The 24,891-nt window shown below is 32.5% G+C and overlaps 1 protein-coding gene and 1 pseudogene across 1 annotated transcript; one reads left to right on the top strand and one right to left on the bottom strand.

Annotated features, from left to right (window-relative positions):
• The first annotated feature begins 14,283 nt into the window (after positions 1-14,283).
• Positions 14,284-18,891, top strand: LOC114367854 (annotated as a pseudogene).
• Positions 18,892-19,478: 587 nt separating this feature from the next.
• Positions 19,479-22,280, bottom strand: LOC114367853 (putative glycerol-3-phosphate transporter 5). The gene is made up of 2 exons (XM_028325072.1): positions 20,807-22,280; positions 19,479-20,219 (listed from the first exon to the last, which is right to left on the bottom strand). Exons 1-2 carry the CDS (start codon positions 21,771-21,773, stop codon positions 19,705-19,707), a joined length of 1,482 nt encoding a protein of 493 aa, XP_028180873.1. The 5' UTR covers positions 21,774-22,280; the 3' UTR covers positions 19,479-19,704.
• Between the last annotated feature and the right edge of the window lie 2,611 nt (positions 22,281-24,891).

Genomic DNA, 24,891 nt, shown 5'->3' with positions numbered 1-24,891 from the left:
CCCAATCTAAGTAGGCCTCAACATTATCTTTTCCGTGGAAATATGGGAGGCTAATGTTAACCTCTTGAGGCCTTCTATCCTTTTCTCTTATTTGGGAGTGATGTTTAGTATGTGAACTATGACACCCTCTATAATAGTCGCTAAGTTCTTCACTTAAACTCTTGTAAGAGTCATGACTACTATAGGAGACATGTTTTTCTCTTTTCATTTCTTTCATTCTTTTTCTTCTTTCTTCCTCTCTTATTTTCTCTCTTCCATCTTGACTTATTTCTTCCACTCTTTTTTTACCTTTTTCTTTTCTCTCTTGTTTTTCTTTCCACAACTTAAGGGATCTCAACTCATCTAATATCTTATACAAGGGGTCCTTAGGAGTAGAACACTCACCATTAACACTAGATGAAGAATGAAGACTCATGTTGGTTCCTAAGTTATGGTTCTTTCTTGTTGGGGGTTTGAAAACAAAAGGTAAAAGAAACTATGGTTGAAACTAGCCAAAATAAACACTAAAAGAGGTGTGAAAGATAAGGTAAAAACTAATTGGTAAAAGGCAAGCTATCTAGGTGGTTTGACAATGGAGGGTAAAAGAAATAAGCTATGAAAGTAAGCAAGAAATTAAAGTGCAAGAAATGCAAACTAGGCGGATCCTAGAGTGTTTGGATGACCTCATTTAAGGTTCCCAACAAAACACTCACTATCCTATGGGAAAATTACCTAAAATTATTACACACAAATGAAAGTAGGGTGACCTAGCGGAGGCTCCCAACTTACTTCCAATGAAAGGCCTTTTTGTTACAAAATTTGAAAGCAAAGCAAATTGCCAATTACAAAATTACAAAGAAAAAAAAAGTCCTCAATTGTGGTGGCTATTCTCTCTTTAGTGTTTCACTCAATTTGGAGTGCTTCTTAGTCCAATAGCTCTTAAGGTGCTTGGCCCCTTTCTTCTTGACTCAAATTCTTCAAGATATGGCACCAATCCTCCTTTCCAATTCCCTATATGGCAACTCACAACCAAGGAAACAAAGAGACAAGCAATAACCAAAGACAAAAAAAAATGAAATGAAAGCTAAACCAATAGAGTTTTAACAAGACAAATTTTCAAGGATTATTCAACAATTAAAGCAATGAAAAGCACAAAAAAGCAAGCTAGGACTCAAAGAGAAACCTAGAATGGCTCTAGAGTAGAGTAGAAAAACTAAAAAAAAAGACTCAAGAAACCTATAGTTTTGGCACTTGTTTTCACAATAATTTTCAATTTAAATTTCAGAACTAGGATTGGTATAAAATAGGCACCAATTATAGAACAAATTTTGAGCGAAAACAACAAGCACACTTTCCTTTCACTTTTGTTTTTCTGGACACTGATTTATCTGCCAACTTATGTGATTTTTCTTATTTTTTCCTTTAATCCAAATCGCTTGCTTCTTTTTTTATAATTTTGGTCCAGATGTCTAGAAATTTCAGTAAAACTTTCAGCTCAAAAAACGTAGTGGCCAATTCCCAGTAATTTATACAAGTTCGTATGTTCAAGCTGCCAGCACCAGCGATTTCAACCTAGAAATCAAGAGTAGTGTTTATGTTGCTTAAGGCTTGGATAGTTACAATTTTTGTTTGCTTATGCTCAATTATATTGAATAACACAATTCAAGAGAGCTTAAGACTTATTTTGATTCACAAATCCAGCCACAACTCAGCACGACAACTCAACTTCATCATAGGCATCATGTAGGAAACTTAGAAAACAAAAAAAAAAAGAGTTCAACAACAAGACTACTTCTAGGAATTGATTTAGAACATGTTATGAACTAAATAACATGCATGAATTAGAATCAAAATTCAAAAGATAGGCTAAGAGTGACAAGAATACATGAACAAATGTATCAAGAATTCAATCAACAAAATAAAAATTCAACACAAACTTAGAACATAATGTGACAATTACTATGACTAAACATGACTCTAAGACAACATGGATTAAGTGATTTACACTTAGATTTTTGTATTTTTTTTTTCTAATCAATATTTTGGAAGAAAATTTAGATCTAAGGTTCAGCACAAGAATATTATGAATGAAAAATGATAGAACCTAAAATCAACACAAAAACATGATTCAAGAGTAGATCTACAAAATTTGAACCATAGAAATGCAAGAACAAGTGTAGATCTAAGATTTAATCGGTTTATTTATTTTTTGAATCTACTCTAAACAGCACCAAACCACAAGACAATGGAGGATATACATGGAGAATAAGATGAAGAACAAGGAATTAAAGAGAATTCACCGAACAAAAAGATAGAGGAAGCAAAAGAACATCACCTAGATGAAGATGCTCTTGATACCACATGATGCAAGCTCCATTGGAGCTTGTAGGCCTAGGATCTTCTTCATCAATGGATTCCTTTGCTTCTTGGAAGATAAATGGCAGCGGAATGGAGAAGGAAGAGAGAGAGGAGACGCCACTTCAAGGAGAAGATGAGTCTAGAAGAAGCTCACCACCATAGGAGGCCATGGATAAGAGCTTGGAGGAAGAAGGAGATGAATGAAGGGAAAGGGAGAGAAGAGCACAAAATTTTGTGCTCAAAAAGAGCTCTGAAATCTGAAGTTAATATTCAAATGATCAAAGTTGAAAAAAATGCACACACATGACCTCTATTTATAGCCTAAGTGTCACACAAAATTGGAGGGAAATTCAAATTTCACTTGAATTTGAAATTGAATTTGTGGAGCCAAACTTTGGAGCCAAAATTTCACTAATTATGATTAGTGAATTTTAGTTATGGTTCAGCCCACTAATCCAAGATCAATTCCAAGATTCTCCACTAAGTGTGCTTAGGTGTCATGAGGCATGAAAAGCATGAAGGACATGCACAAAGTGTGACTATATGATGTGGCAATGGGGTGTAGTAAGCAAATACTCACCTCGCCCTCTAAAATTTAATTGGATTGGACTTCTACCAATTCAATTAAATTTATTTCCAACCACACACATCAAATATCCACTTAGTGCATGTGAAATTACAAAACTACCCCTAATACAAAAACTAGTCTAGGTGCCCAAAAATACAAGGGCTGAAAAATCCTATATTTCTAGGGTACCCTACCTACAATATGGAGCCCTAAATATAAGGACCAAATATAATGACATCCTAGTCTAATATGTACAAAGATAATTGGACCCAACCTTGGCCCATGGGCTCAGAAATCTACCCTATGGTTCATGAGAACCCTAGGGCCTTCTTCAGCAGCTCTAGCCCAATCTTCTTGGAGCCTCTTGCTCATGGTTCTAGTGATTGGTCCCTTCCTAGGGAGGATTGCATCATGCTATATAGAGAGAAAGGGGGAAAATGGGATAAGTGAAGTAATCTACCATTCCCATCCGATGATAGCCTTCCATTATTCTTCTTACTTGTTTTATTTAAATAAATAAATAAATTAGAGATATGATGACCTTCATAGTTTCATACTATCTTATATTAGTAGTTTGGTACAATTTATAATTATGTCAATGGATTAAACCTTTGCAAAATGGTAAAGGTATAAACAGAAGTTAATTAAGTGCAATTAAATGAAATTGAAAAGTAAGACATCTGCATTCATAAGTGATTCAAATGAAAAGTTTTTCCTCTGACTTTACAAGCTTGGTCATTCACACCATTTTTATTTTATTTTTTATTACTCTCGGATTAATTCAAAAGAAAAATGTCCAAATTATTTATGAAATTATTCTTCACTTATGCAGCTCAAATCATTATATATATATATATATATATATATATATATATATATATATATATATAATGCATTTTCTAGGAGAATTTTAGCTAGTTAAGTATAAAAAAGGGAAAGACATATATTTTGTCTGACATATAGACTTTGGAACCATAAAGATATTAAGGCATGTATCTAATATGCTTGGCTCTTATCAACATTTTGATCCCAGTTTTGCATCCCAACAACTCGAAACAGTATCAAAGCTTTAACCAGTAGTTTTTGGATGCTAGTATTTATCATTGCCAAAATAATGTAGTAATCAACATGTATATGATAATAATATATAATATCTACTTTAAGCTAGCACACTTGTCGTAACTAACACAAGTGACTTTGAGGTGAGTAAGCTTGACTAGAACTAGAAGTTTTGAATTTTTTTTATCAAAACAACATGTATCATTTATTGGAGATAATTATGTTCAATTCAAATGGGATAAGATCACCAGTGACAAAACTCTCTTTATGCAGTTATGTACATTCTAAAATTCGGAAATCAAATTTTTTGGTTTAAGTTGAAAAATTTTTCAACTATTTTATACACTTAGTAGTATAAGTTGTGGATTTAAGTCATAATAAATGAAAAAAAAATTAGAAAAAGTTTGATATGCCTAGCTCCAAGGGTTTGAAGTTGGTTCGTGCTAACACTAAACTCTAGAATCACCAGATTCAATGATCCGTTTTGGTGAGGCCACAAGAAAAAAATAATATTAATTGAAACATTTTGTGAGAACTACTTGACAGTCCCTTGACTTGGAAAGTTCTTGAGAGAAAAAATGTGAAATTGTAAGATTTTATTTTTTTTACATTTAGCAACTAAGTTATCACTCGGAACAGAATTTTACTATTTGCTCAAACTTTTAAAATAATTAACTCAAATATCATATTTACCATAATTTCAGTTCTCCAAAAAAAAAGCCCCTTTCTTTTAAATTTGATCAACAAAGGCACTACGCTGAACCCAATTAGCAGAAAAACCACAAAAATTGGAACAAAGATTCGGTGAAGCGTAAAGGGAGATGAGAAGAAGACCAGGAATTGGAGGGTTGGAGACGCACACTGCTGCAAGAGATCAATTCCGTTTGCTGGGTCAAAATGTCGCAAAGATCAAAACTAATTTGATGAAGGAGCAGCTTGGCACCTTTCACTCTCAACTCGAAGATTTCTCTCGCAAACATAGCTCGAAGAAAGTTAGAGCGAGAAAGCAAGAGAAAGGCTGCTTTGTAAGGGATGTTGTGCGTGGAGAGGAGGGGAAGAGGGGAATAAGAGGAATTTTATTTTTAAGAGGGGAATAAGAGGAGAAGGAGGTTTAACCTAAAACCCTGAATTGAATTGATTATGGACGGAAATGGTATTACAGGGGAACGAACAAAACTTGCTAAGTCTTTATTTTTTTTTAAATTATTTTTACTGAAATATCTTAAACAAAAAAAATCGTTATAAATGTTAGATGAATATGGTGCGAGGAACATGTTCTGCTTTCTGTTCATTTTTTACAAATCATTATAAATGTTTAATTTTCTGACGTGTACTGAATTTAATAAATGTTTTTTTTATATAATAGTGAAAATGAATATTTAATACTACTAATTCATTTACTTGAAAGGGATAATTACTTCAAAGTGACATAAGATTGACATGTGGTGTGTTCAAATTTTTCGTTAATAAAAAATTAGCATTTGTGGATCTAAAAAAATTGCTTTACTTCATTAAAAAACTATTACAAGTAACATAATATATAAAATTCACAAATATGTATAATTTCAGTGCAACAATTAATGCATGATGCATTTAATTACTTGTTAAGATGTTGTAAGCGTGAGTATTTATTATCATGTATTTTAATATATATGTTAATTTTAATGCTACAATATGTAATATTAAGATTAGTATATTATATTAATAAATTAATAAATAATCTAAATATATGTAGTACATAAGATAGATATTTATTTTTATATAAACTAAAATTTATAATAAATAAATATTTTTTAGTTTGGAACAATTGTTCTTAAGTTTGTCTTGTTATACTTATAATTGAGTGAAAATGTTTTTATGGAAAATTTATTTTTTTTCTTTGAAATAAATTATTTAAATAAATAAAATATTATAACTAAGTTACAAATTTTATATTTTTCTATAAAATAAAAATATTTAATAAATAATCTTAATAATTATTTATGCATATTAAAATTAAAATCAAAACATATTTACATCAATAAAAAATATAAATATATGATAAAAAATTTATTTTTATAATAATTAAATAAAATATATTAATAATAAATTTTAATTTTTTGACGATATAATTGTTTTTACCAACATTCTATAAAAATTCTATAAAAGTTTACCTCTACTACTAAAAACATTTTTTTTAAATTTTCAAATGAACTAATATGCAATAATTAATATAAATGTGCTATATTTAAATGATAATCATGAAATAATAAAATTAAAATTACAGAATTTATTTTAAAAATTTAGTTTAATTTTTAAATTCTTACCTTTTGAATTTTTTATTTTTTTTATTAATTATTATATTTTTTTAAATTAAAATATAATTAATAACTCAATATATGATTTTTAAAAAAATATATATAAATTAGTTTAATTTTTAAATGCTTACCTTTTGAATTTGTTGTTTTTTATTAATTATTATATTTTTTAAATTAAAATATAATTAATAACTCAATATATGATTTTTTATAAAAATATATAAATAATTAAAGAAAAAGAGTTTATATTAACATCGGTTATTTTAAAATCGATGTTGTAAGTGCTTAACGACATCGGCTTTAAAAAAAACCGATGTTAAAATCACACTAAATTCAAATTTTAACATCGGTTATTTTTAAAACCGATGTCGTTAAGAACTTACAACATTGGTTTTAAAATAACCGATGTTAAAATCTGCACTAAATTCAATTTTAAGTCATTTATCTCTAATGTTGGATTACCAGCTACAGATTAAGTCAAATTTCCCTTTAGACTGAATGCACAATTTCATTTGTTAGACTAGTCAAAATTGTTTAAACATAATCCATAAACCTAAGTCGTAAAATTTTTGAATAAAATGTGGTGTCAAGTTCACTTGTGTGATGTCTCATGACCCATTAGTGTAAATCTTTCTCAAATATTTTTAATTTATTTTATTTTATTTTTAATAATACAATGGTATTAAATCTAAGATTGCTAAGAGGAGAGGTGTCAACATAATTAAAATGTCTATTTTCTAGTAAGAGGCTTCTATACCACAAATTCTTAAAATAAGACATCAGTAAAGATAAAAGAAAGGTAATGAGATGATTGAGAGAAAAAATTTGGCCCATTATACTGCGTACACCCCTTTCTCATCTTCCCACACTCAATTTTTTTTTGTTTTTTTATATGAAATTCTTCTTTTACCCCTTTCTTCACACCTCCTCTCCTCTCCCCACTCTCCAAGCACCCCTCAATCTCACCTTCTCATGTTCTCACTTTTTCTTCTACGAGCATTATTCTTCCTTATCTTCCATTGCCTTCTCCTGTTTTTCATGTGAGTTTTCACACCTCCACTATTTCTTCTAGAACAACATATCTTGACAAAATCATATTAAGATACACAAAATAAATTTTTATAGAGTATTTTGACAATAATTTGTCAATATACACAACAAAAATTAATTTTCATTAATGATATTTTTGTCAAAAAATTACAAATAAAAGTTAGGTGGGAAAATGAAAAAAAGCAGTGTCAATATTACGGGCCAAGTTGTTTTGACAAGTTGTGAAAGTATTGTATGAAATGCTCATTCAAAAAGCAAAAAAATAAATATTGAAAATACTTTAATTTCTAATATAGAAGTTAATAAGATTTTATTTGCGTGACGATCGTGGAGCTTGGATTACGGGTTACTATGGTTCTTGTGGTTACACTACGTCGCTTCATGTGGAATTGTTTGGCATTTACAATGGTTTGCAAATTGCATGGCAGCAAGGCTTTAAAAAGATCATCATTTGCAAATCTGATTCACAGTTAGCTATTGAACTCATTCTTTGGGATGTAAATTCGTTTCATCTTTATCATCCCTTGATCTTGAATATTCAGAATTTCAGAAACTTGCAGTGGGATCTAAGTTTTAATAATCTTTATAAGGAAGGAAACAAGATGGCAGATTGGCTGGCTAAAGAGGGATCCTCCTCCCAGCAACATTTTGACTATCATGCACCAATGTCTAATTTCTCTTTTCTCTGGTTATTTTGCTGATTTTACGGGACACTCTTATGTGAGGTCTTTCTCTTGTCTCTGATTATTTTTGCTGATTTTACGGGACACTCTTATGTGAGGTCTTAGTCTTGGTTTTATTGTTTTTCCTTTATACTTTCTCACTCAAAAAAACAAAGATAAGATTTTATTTAAAAAATATTTAAGATTTTTTTATCAAACGTATATGAAATTTATTATTTAAAATCTATTAATTATATCCTTAAAACAATCTATTAAATATAACTATCTTCCATTGCATTGTTTAAGGGTTGACTATATATGTTAGTTCCTAAACTTTATAGAATTTTTGTTTTTAGTTATTAAACTTTTTATATTTATTGATTTTAATCTCTTAACTTTATTCTTCTTTATTTTTAGTCCTTAAGAGACTAAAATTAAGGAAAGAAAAAAAAAAGTAAAAGACATTCACTAAAAAAGGTTCAGAGTCTACGAATAAAAATTTTAAAAAATTTAAGGACACAGATTTTTTTTAGCTAGGACTCAAAAGATTACAAGCCCATTATTCAATTATTGTTGCATTGACAAGCCTTCAACAAAAGTTAAGTATCAAAAGTTTGAAATAAGGCATAACATGATTTTTTTTATCATATTATCAGTATTAAGTATTAATTAGGTAGCTTCGTTAACAATTAACTTTTGCTGGAAAACTTGATGGATAATTTTTAATTCCTTCTAATCATGTTTTTTATTTTCATGCATAAAGTTTGAATTTAACACTTAATGTTAGAATTAATGTTTCATGTGAGAGGCATCTGACTTATGTAGGGACTAATAAATAAATAATTAACGATTAAGAGTTAAATTATAATTGGGCTTAAGAGAAGTTAAGTTAACTGCTAGTGGATCAAAGTAATAGTGGTTATAAAAGGGGGTTAATAACCACTTACGTGAAATAAGGTCCTCTTCCTGACCAGAAAAATGTGAAATCTTATTTCTCTCATTTTTCAAATGCACGAGAGAAGTTCCTACGGAGAAAGGTACGCACCATTATCTATTGTTTATAGATTGTTTTGTGAGAATCATAGATTTCAAGATCTTGTTTTTCCTATAATTGATAGTCTAGAAAATTCCTTAAGAACTTTTACACTTAAAAGATTTTAGTGGCCCTAGAATGGCCTCTTGGTGCACCTCTGGTAAGGTCTCTCATTTTAATATTTGTACCTCCATTTGTTTAATTTTTTAAAAAAAAATCTGTTATTATGCAACTCTTTAAGTTTTTTTTTTAAGTTTTTATCTTAAACATGTGAAAAACATTTAAATAATTTTAGAATTATATTTTTAAAATCATTTTTATTACAAAATGAACTTGTGTTAAAATAACTCAAAACGCAAACTAGTAATGACTTCTTAAATTATCTTGTTGTGATTGGTGGAAATAATTTTTATCCATACTTTAATTATTTTCGAACTAAATTTTGGATTAATCAAGGTCTATTATTAAGACAAAAAATCACCTTATTACTCCTTAGGAATTGCAACTATCATATACCCCCACCACCGACGGTTGCTCCAGTTGTGGATAATGCTGATCACAAGTTTGAATTTTTTATGGAAAGTTTATTGAAGTTTCTCCCACCCACCTAATTTGTAGTTGTGTTTAGTATACAACAAGTGTTTGATTAAAGTATATAATAAAAGTTTAATGATTATATATTTAATATAAAATAATTTCATATACTCATCCAATTATAATTTATTATTGATAAGACTTTAAATAAATATCTTAAAAATTAATAAATTTATCATATATGATAAGTTTATAATAAATTTATAATTAAATGATGATATAAAAAATTTTATATTATCGGTTTATAATATGTTTTCATATAATAATATTATTATGAAAAGTGTGAATGCCTGAAATTATTGAAGTTCTTTGCTGGCTTCCTTCGAGTTGGACCTCTACAATGCGTGCCAGGTACACCTACTACAACTTAAAACAAATTATTTGTTTACGTACGAATAACTTGGTCAATGGGCTAATCTTATAGAGATTTCCGATATCACAAATTATAAGTGTCAATACATTATACAATTCCCATATAATCGGTGATTGCTACCATAATTAAATTTTAACTTGTCAATTATATTCTTATTTATCACGTTGGAAACATTCTATTGTATAAATAAAGGATTAGACTGTTTTCATATTTATTTATTTTTAATCGTGGACTTACCTTTAACTTGTTTGTTATATTTTGAAAAGTTGATAATTGTATTGTAATAATTTCGAATGGGAATCATTGGCAGAGGCTATATAAAGTAGGACTAATTGTAAGTAGAACTAAATAATTGATAATTCTCTGGAAAAAAAAACTTTAGGCAGATTATATTCCATAAAAGCATTAATAATTTAAATTCAGTGAAGACAAATGGAGGAACAAGATCATATAAACATCCAGTAAAAAAAATTAAAAAAATTTAACAGATAACCATAATATGTGTTGCTGACGCATTCATTAGATTATGTTAATACTTTCTTAGTTATCCATGTAATTATTAAATTGAATTTAAATAAAAGATAGCCTAATATAATTATTGTAGAGAATTGAATAATTATAATTAAAAATCAGTAGAAGTTATTTTAAGAAATATAAAATAAAGCTAAAACTTAAATACAATTTTTGTCCTCTGTTTTACTTAGTCAGCATGGTTGGTCTTTTCATTTTAAAATAAAAATATTTGACTTCCTATTTAAGAAAATCCATAATTAATTTGAGTCAAATCCTCAATTTTACTTATATTCTATTTCTTTTTATTTTGGTTTAATTGAATTTTAAATCTAACATATTCATTTGAGGTATTATAAAAAATAATTAAATTGATTAAAATATAATAATAAATAAGATAAATAAATGTAGGAAAAAAATCTCTCCCTAAAACATATATGCATAATTATAAATTTTCTCCTACAGCAACTCTGTATAAAGAACATGTCACAAAACAAAAGGGGACACATATTCTCAGGAAAGTCTATCACGCATACTAATTAAAAAAAGAAAAATGGAAAAGACTAAGAGAAAATAAAAATGAATTTTTTTTTAAAAAAAACAAGAATTTCTATATTCTTATCATTAGAATAGTAAATACTATTATATATATATATATATATATATATATATATATATATATCCAAAATCCAAAATACTTACACAAAACACATCAAAGTACTATTATTTCCCTTAATTTCATGAAAAATCTCAACCGCCGATGAAGATTTTAAATTTTGAAAATAACATTTGTTCTAATACGAATAATCAAGAAGACAAAATAAAAGAAGTCCCGCATGTGATTAAAAAAGTATTCAAAGAAACAGTACTCTATGTTTTGAACTACTAGAATTAGCCTAGTGGGAGAGTATTGAAGTAGTATGTATGAAGTGATAGATTCGAATCTCAGTTGACCAAAAAAGTGGAAAAAGTCTTTGTCTCTACTAGGTTCCTCCACTGCTAGGGTTCCACCCGAATAGGGTAGGTGTCACGTCCTGCACCCATCCTCATTAGCCCTCTCTCATGGAAGTTGTGGCCATATGCCTCTGGTCCTTCCTTGGACCCGTCGAGGAGGGCCACGCCAAAGTGTAAAAGGGGATTCGATTTCTATCAAGATTCTAGAAGAAGAATATCAGCCAGTGGCGGTCGACGCCATTAAGAAAGGGGTACTTCAAATTTAATTTTGCTTCGGTGAAGGACATGAGAAGCGTGTGAATCATGAATGTGCAGCCTCAAAATCAAGACATCGACCTTATAGAGGTTGCCACTAATAATAGGGACAACTCTTCGGGTAATGAAGGTGACACTAATGACTATGTTGTATAAACGAATAACTCATCAGAGGCTAGTAAACTGGACATAATCCAACATGATATGACAAGTATATCCTCTTCGTGGGCTGACATGGCTGAAGAGGATCATAATCTCCACCTGGATGAAATGCAAGAAGTGAAGATTGAGTTGGCTGATAACTTTCAAGAAGTTATATCCAAACCAAAGAAGAAAAAGCTCAGGAAGTAGAAGAAAGAAGCATCTCCTCAAGTGCCTCCTAGCACAAGAACCTGAACTGGGGTAGGAAAAACATGAACCCTCATCATGAAAGGTTATCTATCCATTGATATCATCCATTGCTCCAAGAAATTTGTTGCTAGCTCTGATACAGATAATCAACAATTGTTGCACTTGGCTACAGTTTATGCCTCCACCTCCCAATCTATTCGCAGAGAGTTGTGGGAAGAGTTAGCTTCTTGGCATATGTCTCGTTTTGGAGGGTGTTACATAGGAGACTTCAACGTTGTTTTGGGGTCTCAAAAAATGAGTGGCCTCCTCCCTTCTTAAAGTTCTTGCAATGAATTTAGAGTGTGGATAGATTCCTGCTCCTTGACGCATATTCCTACAAGTGGAGCTTTTTCCACTTGGTTAAACGGAAGAAAAGGGCAATTTTCTATTGTCCTACGACTGGATAGGGCCATATGTAATAAAGACTTTCTTTCTTTTTGGGACTCGATTAGTTGTTGCACCTTGCCTCGTTCTAGATTAGACCATTACCCTCTGTTCCTCTAGCTGCAACACTATCAATCCTCTTTTGCTTCTTTCTTAGTTTCTTTAAGTTCCTCAAGATTTGGCTTGAGCTAGCACCCAAACCACCCATACTGGTTGCTCGATGTAGATTTTTGTTTGTTTTTTTTTGCAAAAGCTGAAGAGTCTGGAGACAAATCTCAAAATATGGAACAAAAATGAATTTGGTAACATTCATGTCAATGTGGACAAGGCTTTGGATAACCTGAAGCATATTCAAGATCAATTGGACAGACGTGGGCCATCTAATGATCTTTCTCAATCAGAGTTGCAACAACCCTTGATCACTCAAGATTTCTTTTGGAAAGAAAAGTCCATAATCCAATGACAAACTGACGGGGACAAGAACACCAGTTCATTCCATAGAGTGGCAACCATCAGATAAAAAACGCAGTACATCTCCTTTCTTCATTTAGACAGGGGGGTGCTCATTGATCAATGCTTTTTGAATTACTATTCTGACCTTTTTGCTTCTAATAACAATTGTATTGATGTCAATCTTATTCAGGACGCCATCTCAACTTTAGTTTCCCCGGAAGATAACGAGTCTCTCACTACTCTCCCTTCCATGATAGAAGTCAAGCACACTTTTTGGTCCTAACGACTTTGGAGGCATTTTTATCAGACTTATTGGGACTCCATTCCTTTTGATGTGTTCCTTCTTTAAACTCGAATGTGGTCATATTGATTCCCAAATTTCCAGGGGCCGACAGAGTGGAGAACTTCAGACCCATAGCCATAGACATACGGCTTCAGAGGCTGTAAATCTGCTTAATAAAAAATCTGTTGGAGGGAACATTGCTATCAAAATTGATACCCGAAAGGCATTTGGTACTCTTGACTGGGGGTTCCTCTTCAAAGTCCTTGAGGCTTTAGGGTTTCACCCAATCTTCTACTCTTGGATTCATACGCTTCTCATCCTGTTGGTTACTTTGAGTGCAAGAGAGGAGTGAGGCAAGGGGATCCCCTTACTCTTCTATATTGTTGAAGTCCTCAGTAGAGACATCACTTCTATTATCAACAAAGGATTGCTCACTCCTATGGCCAACCCCATCAACTAATTATAATTTAAACTAGACATGATTTTTAACATAATTATATATTGAAATTTACAATTTTTCCAATCATAAATCATCATTAGTGTAACATACGAATTTAAAGTAATTAATATAAAAATTAATATTATTAAATGTAAAACCTATTTTTTTTTATTGAAAATATTTTAATAATCATACATTGACTGTGTAAACTAATTTTATATGATCACTTAATCATAAATCATTGTTAGTCTGACTTATTATAAGTAGTTATAATAAAAGTCAACATAATTAATATATATTTTAAATTGTGATTGAATGATTATATAAAATTAACCTAATTATTTTTTTTATTAAAAAAATTAACAAACTTATTATATATGATAATTTATTATTAAATGATAATGTAAAATTAATTTACACGCTAAATGTATAATTTATTTTCTAATAATAATTACAACAACCTTTTATATATTAGTGGGAGAATATAAAATGCTTTTTAATGTTTTATTTTTGTTTCTTGTATCAAAAGGGAGTGATGCTACTAGTGCCTAGCTAGGTAGGCAAAGAGAAGGACCATTTCCTATTTTCTATAAAATTCCATTCCAACCATGTGAGTAATATTTATTTTGATACGAAGATGCATAATAAAAGCAGCAAACATGTAACCCTATTTTAAGCCACGCTTTCCACAGAAAATTCTGGAGTTTATTAGCCTCAACGTTCTCTTTCGTCGTCTCCCTCTTACTGACACTAAACAATAAAAACAACAACTCTATAAGCGTATTTCACTTTGTTCTCAACTTTTCACAACTTATCCTAAGAATATCTTCCTTCTCTCTTTCTCTCTCTATAGCACAAGCCACAAACGCACAAAGTTGCATCAAGATCAAGATCACTTATTATTATTACTATCTATTACTATTACTTTCCACATCAACAAAGAACTGCTCCTACCCCTCGATTGTTTTTGCCACCATGTGTGTGAAGGACCAAGAGAAAGACCATGTGTGTGAAGGACCAAGAGAAAGATATGATTGATAACACCACAACCAGTTCATGGCCTTTGCAACATTGCCACCTTTTGCTCAAGACCCACATGGACAAAGAAGGATCTTCTCTCAGAACTTCATGTGATGATGACACAACCAACAACATCAGTGTTCAAAATTCCTTTCCTGTAAGTATTGCTTCTCTCTGAGATCTTCTATCTCAATTTTCTCCCTTATGTTCTTCTTTTTGTGGTGTGTGTGGTAGTTTTGTGGAAACTCTTTTAGTCAAGCTCAATTGTGTTTTAGATGTCTTGAAAAGTGTTTTTCATCTCTCTCTTTTTTCGTCCTTTTTGTAAAGACATGGATTTTCTGAATTTGACATTGGTTTGTATCTATTGCTTTTCATCGATGATTTTAATGTTTCCTTGGTGGAAGAGAATTTCCTAGCAAATGAAACATGACTATGATATATGGTGTGTGTCTAATCTAGTAATATTTGTTTGGATGGTAGAAAAATATTGGCCAGTAAATGCATAAACTTTTTTCCTAACAACCAATTTTCTCTTGTGATGGAATCTTGGAGCAATGATTTTTTTTATTCCTGAGAATTGAAGATAGAGTCATGGAGTTTTCAACCATTCACACACCCTTTTTCAACCAACTGAACTAGACCCGCTAGATGAGCAATGATCGGATCTCGAGGTTTTGTAATTATGGATTTTCTCTTCACATGATTTTTTGAAGGCTAGATGGTGTTGGTTAGAAGTAGTTGTGACAGAAATTAGTTAGTTTAGTCGGCATTGATACACTGTAGCTTACTTTGTGAAATAATTGATTGTGTTGCCGACTGAATCAGCTTGCATAGCTGGCAATTAAATTGTCTTCCTTTGTTGTTGCATTCATTTTGTACTTGATTGTTGTCCACAGAATTTGTTGGTGTTCTCCGTGAGTTTACCTTTTTTTGAGATGAATGGAAATAAAAACTTAAGGAATAAGCTTTAAAAACAACCCCAATTTTGGCTCTGTTATACTATTGTGTTTTGTGTATGATCTCATAGTAATTTCTTTTACCTATTATTGCTTTCTTGAGTTTGCTTAGCAGATTCAATTTCCTAACTTCTTCACTGTTTCTGCTATAGCATCTTAATTGCCTTTTTCTTCTGTGCTGCATTTAGCTAGAAAGCATATGCGAGGACGCAGTGGTTGCAGACAAGAAACAGAATCTGATGAATTTTGTTCTGGCTCTTCGGTCTGGAGAGTGGTCTGATATTGGAGAACGCCCTTACATGGAGGATACTCACATATGCATTGGAGATTTGGCAAAGAAGTTTAATTATGATGTACCTTTTGAGGAGGCTGTTTCTTTTTATGGTGTAAGCCACCTACCCCATTATGCTAATTGGCTGTTGCCATGAATTTCAGTTTAATGTTTCAATTCTTCTACAATTATTTTGCTTTTTTGTGATAATACATGGATAATTAATGAACATTGTTGATCCATCACTATATCTGGACTAGCAAGCAAGTCTTGAAGGGTTTATTGCATTAATTGATGATTAAGTTAAAAGAGGGAATTTCTTATAGATGACCAATTGACCAGAAAATGTCATATGATGCTATTAGATTTCATCTTTCCATTAATCCTTGAAGCTTATATTCACTTATTAATGTTGAGATCGACCTCTCATCTTTTTCATTGTCCTCTTTCCTAGTTATAGTTGTATAGCCACTTTAAAGTTTGACTTCACAAAATGTGGGTAAACAATGATCAATGATCTAAGAGGACAAACATCTTTTAGTCATTTTGCATAAGATGAGGAGTTATAAGGTTGGCTTGTGTTGGGTAATCAACACTCCCTCAAATAAAATTATCCACACCCACAAGGATCATGAGAACAGTACAAAGATTACACCGTACAAAAATAATAACAAGCACAAGAATTTAATGTGGTTAGACACTTCTTGCCTATGTCCACGGAATCGTCTCAAAAAATATTTCACTATCACACAAATGATTACAAGATTATAATTCACCCCAAATAGTGTATCGCTCTACAAACCCGAGTACCCCACTCAATGATTATAAGCAATGATAACACTCTCACACAAAGACATTTTTCTCTCAACAAAGTGACTTTGGTTCACAATCTCTCTTTTCACACTCTTTCTCTTCATGTGTTATGTTTCTCCACTAATTCTCTTATCTATTTATAGTGAAGATTGCCACCAACTATAATAAATAAGCTCTCTTGAAAGTTGAAACAAAAACAGCTTCCAATGCATCCATTCAACTAAGGTTCATCTAGTAAAATGCAATCTTTCACTTAGCATTTAAGCCACCAAAACCTTAGTGATAAAAATTCAATTCCCTATATGCATACATCTTATCTTTTGGCTTGAAACTCTACAGTTTGGTGGTAAAAAAAGAAAGGAGGGAGAGAAAGGTCGTGGATACGATTCTCCTCGTTAACAAAAACTAACAATTAACAACTAACATTTGTTGATCCAAAAAAACAAAATTGCATAGGATGATATGCAACCTTTAATCAAGGTTTGACATGTGAAATGAAAACGGTTCAATGTGCAGGTATTTGATGGACATGGAGGGAAGAGTGCTGCACAATTTGTCCGTGATAATCTGCCAAGAGTTATTGTTGAGGATGTTAACTTTCCTTTGGACCTTGAGAAGGTGGTCAAAAGGTCATTTTTGGAGACAGATGCAGCATTTCTAAAAACATACTCTCATGAGCCTTCCGTTTCTTCTGGTACAACTGCAATAACTGCAATTATATTTGGAAGGTGAGCACTTGTCTCTACTGTTCTCTGTCCTTCAGAACTGTGGGATATATTATCTTTTCATACAATAAGTGTAGCTGTGAAAATGGCACATTAGCATTCAAGTCAAATGAGGTGCCTGACATCAACATTATTTTTTCTGTTTTATTCTTATTTCTACGCCTACTTTGTATCCCCTTCCCTGTTAGGATAGAAGAAGAATAGTAGTTATCCACATATCCATTAGTTAGTTAGTTAGTTAGTTAGAAAGGATTAGTTAGATCAATAAGATAAGAGGGATTCATTCTGTGAATTAGATGGCTTGTGCGAGAAAGGAGAAATACTCTGTAAAGGGGAAAGCTTTAGAGGAGAAACCTCTCCTATTCTCAATCATTAAGTACAAGTGTTCATTTCTTTTGATTTGTTTCTATCAATTTTCTATTTCTCCTCTCTTGGTCCCTAGCATCTCCTCAAAATAAGGGTGATCCTTCATAGGCAACACATCAGGCATACAAAATCACAACTACATCTGCACCTGTTTTTGTCTCATTATTTTTTGTTCATGTACATTGCCCTTTTCATTCTTTTGTACAGGTCCTTACTTGTAGCCAATGCTGGAGATTGCCGAGCTGTCCTGTCCCGCCATGGAAGGGCCATAGAAATGTCCAAAGATCATAGGCCAAGCTGCATCAATGAAAGGACGCGAGTTGAGTCCCTAGGCGGCTTCGTTGATGATGGTTACTTGAACGGCCAGTTAGGTGTTACTCGTGCTCTTGGAGACTGGCACCTTGAAGGAATGAAGGAAATGAGTGATAGAGAAGGACCACTGAGTGCTGAACCTGAACTTAAATTGATGACATTGACCAAAGAAGATGAATTCTTGATAATTGCTAGTGATGGAATATGGGATGTTTTTAGTAGCCAAAATGCTGTGGATTTTGCTAGAAGGAAGCTTCAAGAGCACAATGATGAGAAACAATGCTGCAAGGAAATAGTACAGGAAGCAACCAAGAGAGGATCAACAGATAACTTAACAGTTGTGATGGTGTGTTTTAACTTTGATCCTCCACCACCTGTGGTTGTGGAAAGAACACGAGTAAGAAGAAGCATTTCTGCTGAGGGACTTCAGAATCTTAACTGGCTGTTAAAAGAATAAAGCATTTTGTATGCAAATAAACAGGATAGCTGATTTTTTGGAGCTGTAATTATTTACAGATATCCATATCCATCACACATAAAAAAATAATCAAGTGTATATTGACCTAGTCCTTGACTTCAGAGGATGGAGAAAGAACAAGCAAATTCTAAAAATTATTATATCATTATAATTATTTTTTTCCCAATGTAATTACGAAAGTGAGAATACAAATGATTGGAGAAGAAAAATGATGTAATTTGGGACGACATGATTTGTACATATTGTAACATTCTACTTTTATTTTCCAGGGTTTAAATGCAAATAATTGATTACAGGGGTCAAGCTTCACATTTCAGATGTCCCTTCACACGGGTGTAACAAGACTAAAAAAAGCCTCACATGCCTTAAATGTTTTGCTATATATTGGTGTTCTTGATTATTATTGATCAAACATTTAACAAGAATCGTGTTTGTTACTGAGACATAAGGTAGTGGTAATTGATATTTTGTTGAGAGACAGCAATGTTAATCCCTCGTACCCCAAATGATGTATGTTTAATGGGTGACGATAAGCTATCAAACAATGATGAGGAGCTGTATGTTATCAAACTCGTTGTGGCTTAACTTCTCTTTCGGAGGCCGAGTTAAGAGCTTAAAGACCAATATGCAACTGGATTATTCTTCTATTCAAGCAAACTTTCCAAGTTCTTTCGCTTGCTTATTTTGGCTTAAAACTACATCAAATAAACCATTTATCAAGTGTTCCATTGTGAGAAAACATGATAGACTAGAAGACTTTAAGAAACTATTTTTCATTACATCAACCAGTTCCTAACATCTGATGAAGCGAATGTAGACACAGAAAGTGTACCCTTGTAAATAACGCCAACATATATATAAAAAAAAAAAAAAAAAAAGTGCAACTAAAGACTATATAAACAGTAAAATACCAAAAAGAAGTTGAATTATCCCACCCTCAACATTCGTATACATTTGTTTACTTTTTTTTACAAACAGTGAATAAAGAATGAGCATATGATACAAATATTAAATGAAACCTTTCAACAATTTCTCCAACAATAGCTAATTCCTGTGTAGTAAAAGGTGCCATCGATAAAGGGCCTAACTAAATAATCAAAAGTGTTTCTAAAATATTTAAAATCACTTTCCTGAAAGCTTCTCTCTTATCTCAGTTCTTGCTATACGAATCAGGAATAAACCAGCAAAGAAAATAGACAGAATGAGCATAAAAAAGACACTGTTCCATCCCCTAGTTGAAATATATCCTGCCAAAAGGGGACCAAGGGCAGCTCCAACAGAACCAGTGCCGTCTATGATTGCAGTAACAGTAGCCAGCGCCCGAGAATTCCGATCATTCATGCTTTGTGTACCAAGATCAGCAGCCACAGCAGTTGTGATAAGTGAGTATGGACCATTCACCAAAAATCCCGACAGAAACATTAAAATGATGTTGATCAACATGGAGAGGCTCCCAAAAATGCGATACAAAGCAAGAGCTGGAATTGATAGAAACAAGAACAGAATTGAAGTAATAGCCCGTGCTTCTATTAGGTCAGAAATGAAACCAGCTGTGATTCCACCTAGGACTCCCCCAATGTCAAATATGGTTGAAAGTAACCCAGCAGTTTTGTGAGACATATGCACACCTGCAACAGCTGCAATGAAAACCAAATTTGCAGCTAAGTAAAGATCATGTAAAGAGATATATAGTCAATGTTGGACATGAGTTTGCACAAAAAAGCTGAATATTTTTATTGAAAGAAATTCTGGATTAAACCAGAATTGTAGAACAGCAAGCATAATACACAGGCCTAAGCCTTAACACAGCCTCTCTCTTAAACACAACAAAAATTACACACTATAGAATTAGAAACTGCCATGACATAAAGGTTACGTGACTGGTTCAGTTTATTATGGAGAAATAATCACTTATTTTTTGTCAGCTTGCTGAGAGAACTATTGAAAAATAAACAATTAATTCTCCAATTTTAAATTGTACCATACATGCTGGTAAAACTCCATGCAATACCCGTCACACAAATTCATATCTGCCTAAAGACACATCACACAACAGTCTTATCAAACAAGCACTCCAATTTTCTAGTAGCAAAACATTGAGACAATTTATCCGAAAGATGGAGACACTAGTAATAAATTCTTTGGATATGAATACAATGCTGATGCTAGGTAAAAGGCAATGCAATTCTATCTATATCATAATTTTGCGTATAATTACCATTACCTGTGTGCCTTATGTAGAAGGGCAACCAATACAGAAAAGTGTAAGCCACGAGCTTCGAGAAAAAGAGACAGAAAGCAAACGGAGCCACTCCTGGCAACTTCCATGCTTCCAAAAATCCAATTGCAGATGAAGAATCTGAAATTTCAGACGCAATCAGCTTTGCTTCCTCCGATTCAACTTTCTGCCGATTCTCTGCACTATCCGTTTCAACACTCATTTCGATGTCCATCCCAGGATGCACAAATCCCATATCCTCAGGGTTCACAACAAGAAACAAAAACACCAAAATCCCTACCAAAATGATCAGGATTCCAGGCACCACAAATGACCAACCCCAGCCAAACTCCAAAACCCCCGAAGCCACAACCGAACCAATGATATTCCCAACTGAGGTATGCGAGTTCCATACCCCCATTATCAATCCCCTCTTTGATTCCCCTAGCCAATTCCCCACAATTGCAACCACACAAGGCCACCCAATTGACTGAAACACTCCACAAAAAATCTGAACACCAACATAAAACCCCAACACATGAACATCCAACCAATACCCTAACCCAAAAAGTACAGTAAAAAGGCCACTACCCATCATCCCAAATACAAGGAACAACCTCAAATCAATCCTATCTCCAACATGGCCAGCCAAATACATGCCAATGGAGTAGGAAGTAAGGAATGCAAGATCGAGCTCACCGAGCCGGCGTGTGCCCCGTGTTCCATTGAAAGGGGGCCACCCTGCATCAATGGAACTCATGTCAGAAACTACTTGAGTTCCATTGGATGGCACTGTGGGCCCCAGAACACTCTTGACAATGCTGGGGGGCTTCCTAGAGGCATGGAAAGAAGCATATGCAAGGAAGGTGATAACAAGAACACAGATTTGGTGGAATAGTAGGGTTTTGTGAGGGGGTTTCAGGCCTGGAAAGAATGTGAGAGCTGGAGCCAGGCTCAAACTCTTGGATTGCATTCTAATTCATTAGGGTTCTAGTCGACACAATGAATCTACTAAAATCTAATCTAATAGCACAATCACACAAAGATCAAAATTTTCTCCTTTTTTTTTCTTCTTTCAAAACTGCATACAATATTAGATCCTATGATCTGAAGAATGTAAAAGATGGATCCGAGGTTGGAGATTGGATTTTCATACCGAATGATCAAAAGGTTATGCTATATCCGTTACGAAGACACCGTTGGTGGCGTGAAATCTGTTAAATGTGTTGGATTTTATTTTATTTTATTTTTTGCGGGGGGAAAGGAAAAGGACAAGTTTTAGCAGTGGCTAAAAGATAGGGAAGGTGATTCTGGTGGGAATGGAAGAGTCACAAGTGGCGTGAAAAGGCAGCGAGATATTGTGATAACGGATTTAGGGAACGTGTGAAGCTTATAATTGCAGGAGAACGACGCAAGAAGAGGGAAGCTGGTAATACGTAAGACTAAGACATTGAATCTGAGGATTGCGAGTCAAACACGTGTGCCTCTTGACATCAAATTTGTGTCCTGAGCAGACCGTAACCTCCCGACAATACCCACGAAAAAACAACACAAAATAAGTTGTTATTATTATTAGAATAAATAGTTATTTTGTTCCTAAATATGTAATTTATTAATAAATTTAATAAAAAAAATAAAGTTAATTTTTAAAAGTATAAAAAGTGTGAAAAATTTATTCGACCATTAATTATTGTCCGTTATCGTTAATAAAGTTGTCTACGTGACACACAAGGATGAATTTATCAAAAAATTAATTGAGAACGTGATCATGTTGACTAAATTGAATGGAAATATCATTAAGAAACCATTTTTGGACCTAAATGTTAGCAATTTTTGTTGGACAAAAATGATAATGTTTTTTTATTGAAGGAAAATGTTAGTATTTCTTTCTTGGACCTAAATGAGAAGACGTTCCATTTGATCAATATGTTAATAAATTATTATTATTAGACGAAAATGTCAATAATTTTTATTGGACCTAAATATCAGTATGTTTCTAATGGACTAAAATAAACCTTGTACCAGTTTACCAAAATAAACATTATAACAGTGTACTAATCATTACAAATCTATCCAAATTATAATAATTAGTCACAATATATTATAAATAAAGATAAATATATCGCATATTTCACTTCTTCGAATCTTGGCGGTTGGGCAGTCCTAGTGTAGGTATGAAACTCATGTAATTCGGTTGGTTCTTGTTATGAGATACTCCATCTGGGAATATAATTTGAATTTGTGTTGGATGCCTAATTAGAGGTGGTCTAAATGCTGTTGACATTGATGGAGGTATGAAGATTGGTTCCTACAACAATAATAAATATTGATTAGTTATTTATAACATAATTTAACATTAACTAATCAATTATATGTAAAAGTCACTCATAACACTTGGAGTTGGAACACTTTGAGTGGTAGTTGAAGTTTGAGCTGGAATACTTTCAGCATTAAGAGTTGGAATAATTTCCAAATTAGTTGAAGGTTGTTCAACTTGTGGAGCAGATTAAGAGCAGTTAATCTCATCCTACAAATATGTAACATATAACATAAATAACTTGTAAGCAACAATAAAAATATTTGCCTAGTTTGTGAAACCAATTAGATCAGACCCAAATAGAAGAAAATCCAAACTAAAGTTGTACAATTGGACTTGGATTTAGAGTTTTGCAATTTGCATTGCAAACAAATTTGTACAAAATATTCAGAAGAAACTACTGGCCGAAAAGGATGGCTTGTCTTTATAACATTACTCCATTTTTCAAATAGAGGCATTGAGTTGAAAATCTCAGAGTCCTTAATCATTCACAAATTATTCAGTATGTGATTGCTTAATTGAGATTCTTTTTTTTTCTGGTCTAATAATAGACCTTATAAGTGAAATGGAGAGAAGGAATTGAAATCATGTTTAAGCGATGACAAAAGAACATTGGTATAACTCTTAAAAAAAGAATGTCATTTTATCATATTTTTAACTCATCCTACAAATATGTAACATATAACATAAATAACTTGTAAGCAACAATAAAAAAGTTAATCAGATTTTTAGAAATATCTTAGTGGTGTTATTGTGGTTGCATTTGAGTTGGTCTCTTCTTCAAGAGTCGGTTTCCACTTTTTTGGTCGTGGTGGAACACCACCATCAATGCATCCTTTATTGTTATAACCATTCAGACCGCATCCAGTACAAGTAATCTCTTTGTAGGATCTTTTCAATCTACAATTGCTAACTTGATCCCCATTTTGATCCTTTCTTTTGCATTTTTTGGGTCTACAAGGTCTCTTTTTATCATAGGGTGATGTCGGCCTATCAAAAGGTGTATTTTTCCAATATTGTTGACTCATGGTAGGGCGTATGTAATTTTCATAGGTTGCATTGTAAGATCCAATGCTCAACATACCATCATTGTAATCCTCTGATCTTTGGTTATTGTATCTGATGGCAGCAATCACATGTCTACAAGGCAGACCTATGTAGATAAATAAAATTTTCATAGTGATGCAATACATGGTATCCAAAATTGACAAATTTAACTAACTTAGTGGTATACCTGTAAGTTGCCACATCCTACATGTGCATGATTGGTTTTGTAGATCCACATAAAGTCTTGTTTCATAATGGTAGACCACAAATCCAGTTCCATTAGGATCACCAACCTAGTTTGCAGTCCACTTGTTGGATTCAACTTTCTCCTTTTCAAGCCTTGACTGTTGCATAGGTACCAATGGTCTTAATCTTGTAGCCATTTTCAATTTAGCACTTGTCATCTTGCGCATAATATAGGTCCTTATATTATGTGATCCTTGCTAGGAGTGGATCACTTGATACAGGTCACAGAGTTTGGATGATGCCACTTCTAGAGAGGGAAGATAAGCCAGGCTAGATGCCACAAGGATTACCTTGATAAGTTTGAGATTGATTCAATAAGAAACCCAAAGAGAAGCTCTCACAAAATATTTGCAAAATGCCAAAATTCCCTTCTATTGAAAACGAGTTCAATACTTATAGTGTATTTGAGGTGTAGTTGGAAAGGTACCAATTTTATTTAATTTAAAATTAAAACAAAAATAGAAAAAAATGACATAGGGCC

This window comes from Glycine soja, chromosome 9 (genome assembly GCF_004193775.1).
Source record: "Glycine soja cultivar W05 chromosome 9, ASM419377v2, whole genome shotgun sequence".
NCBI classification, from domain to species: Eukaryota; Viridiplantae; Streptophyta; class Magnoliopsida; order Fabales; family Fabaceae; genus Glycine; species Glycine soja.
The sequence above is the reverse complement of the archived record's forward strand: the minus strand, read 5'-3'. Positions and strand labels throughout refer to the sequence as shown.

What these genes read in the sequence shown, in the direction of transcription:
- LOC114367853 (XM_028325072.1), bottom strand. Translation starts at nt 21,773, where the DNA reads ATGCAATCCAAGAGTTTGAGCCTGGCTCCAGCTCTCACATTCTTTCCA. An exon ending in CTTCTACATAAGGCACACAG is followed by an intron (nt 20,220 to 20,806) that starts GTAATGGTAATT and finishes TTTTCATTGCAG; the next exon opens with CTGTTGCAGGTGTGCATATG.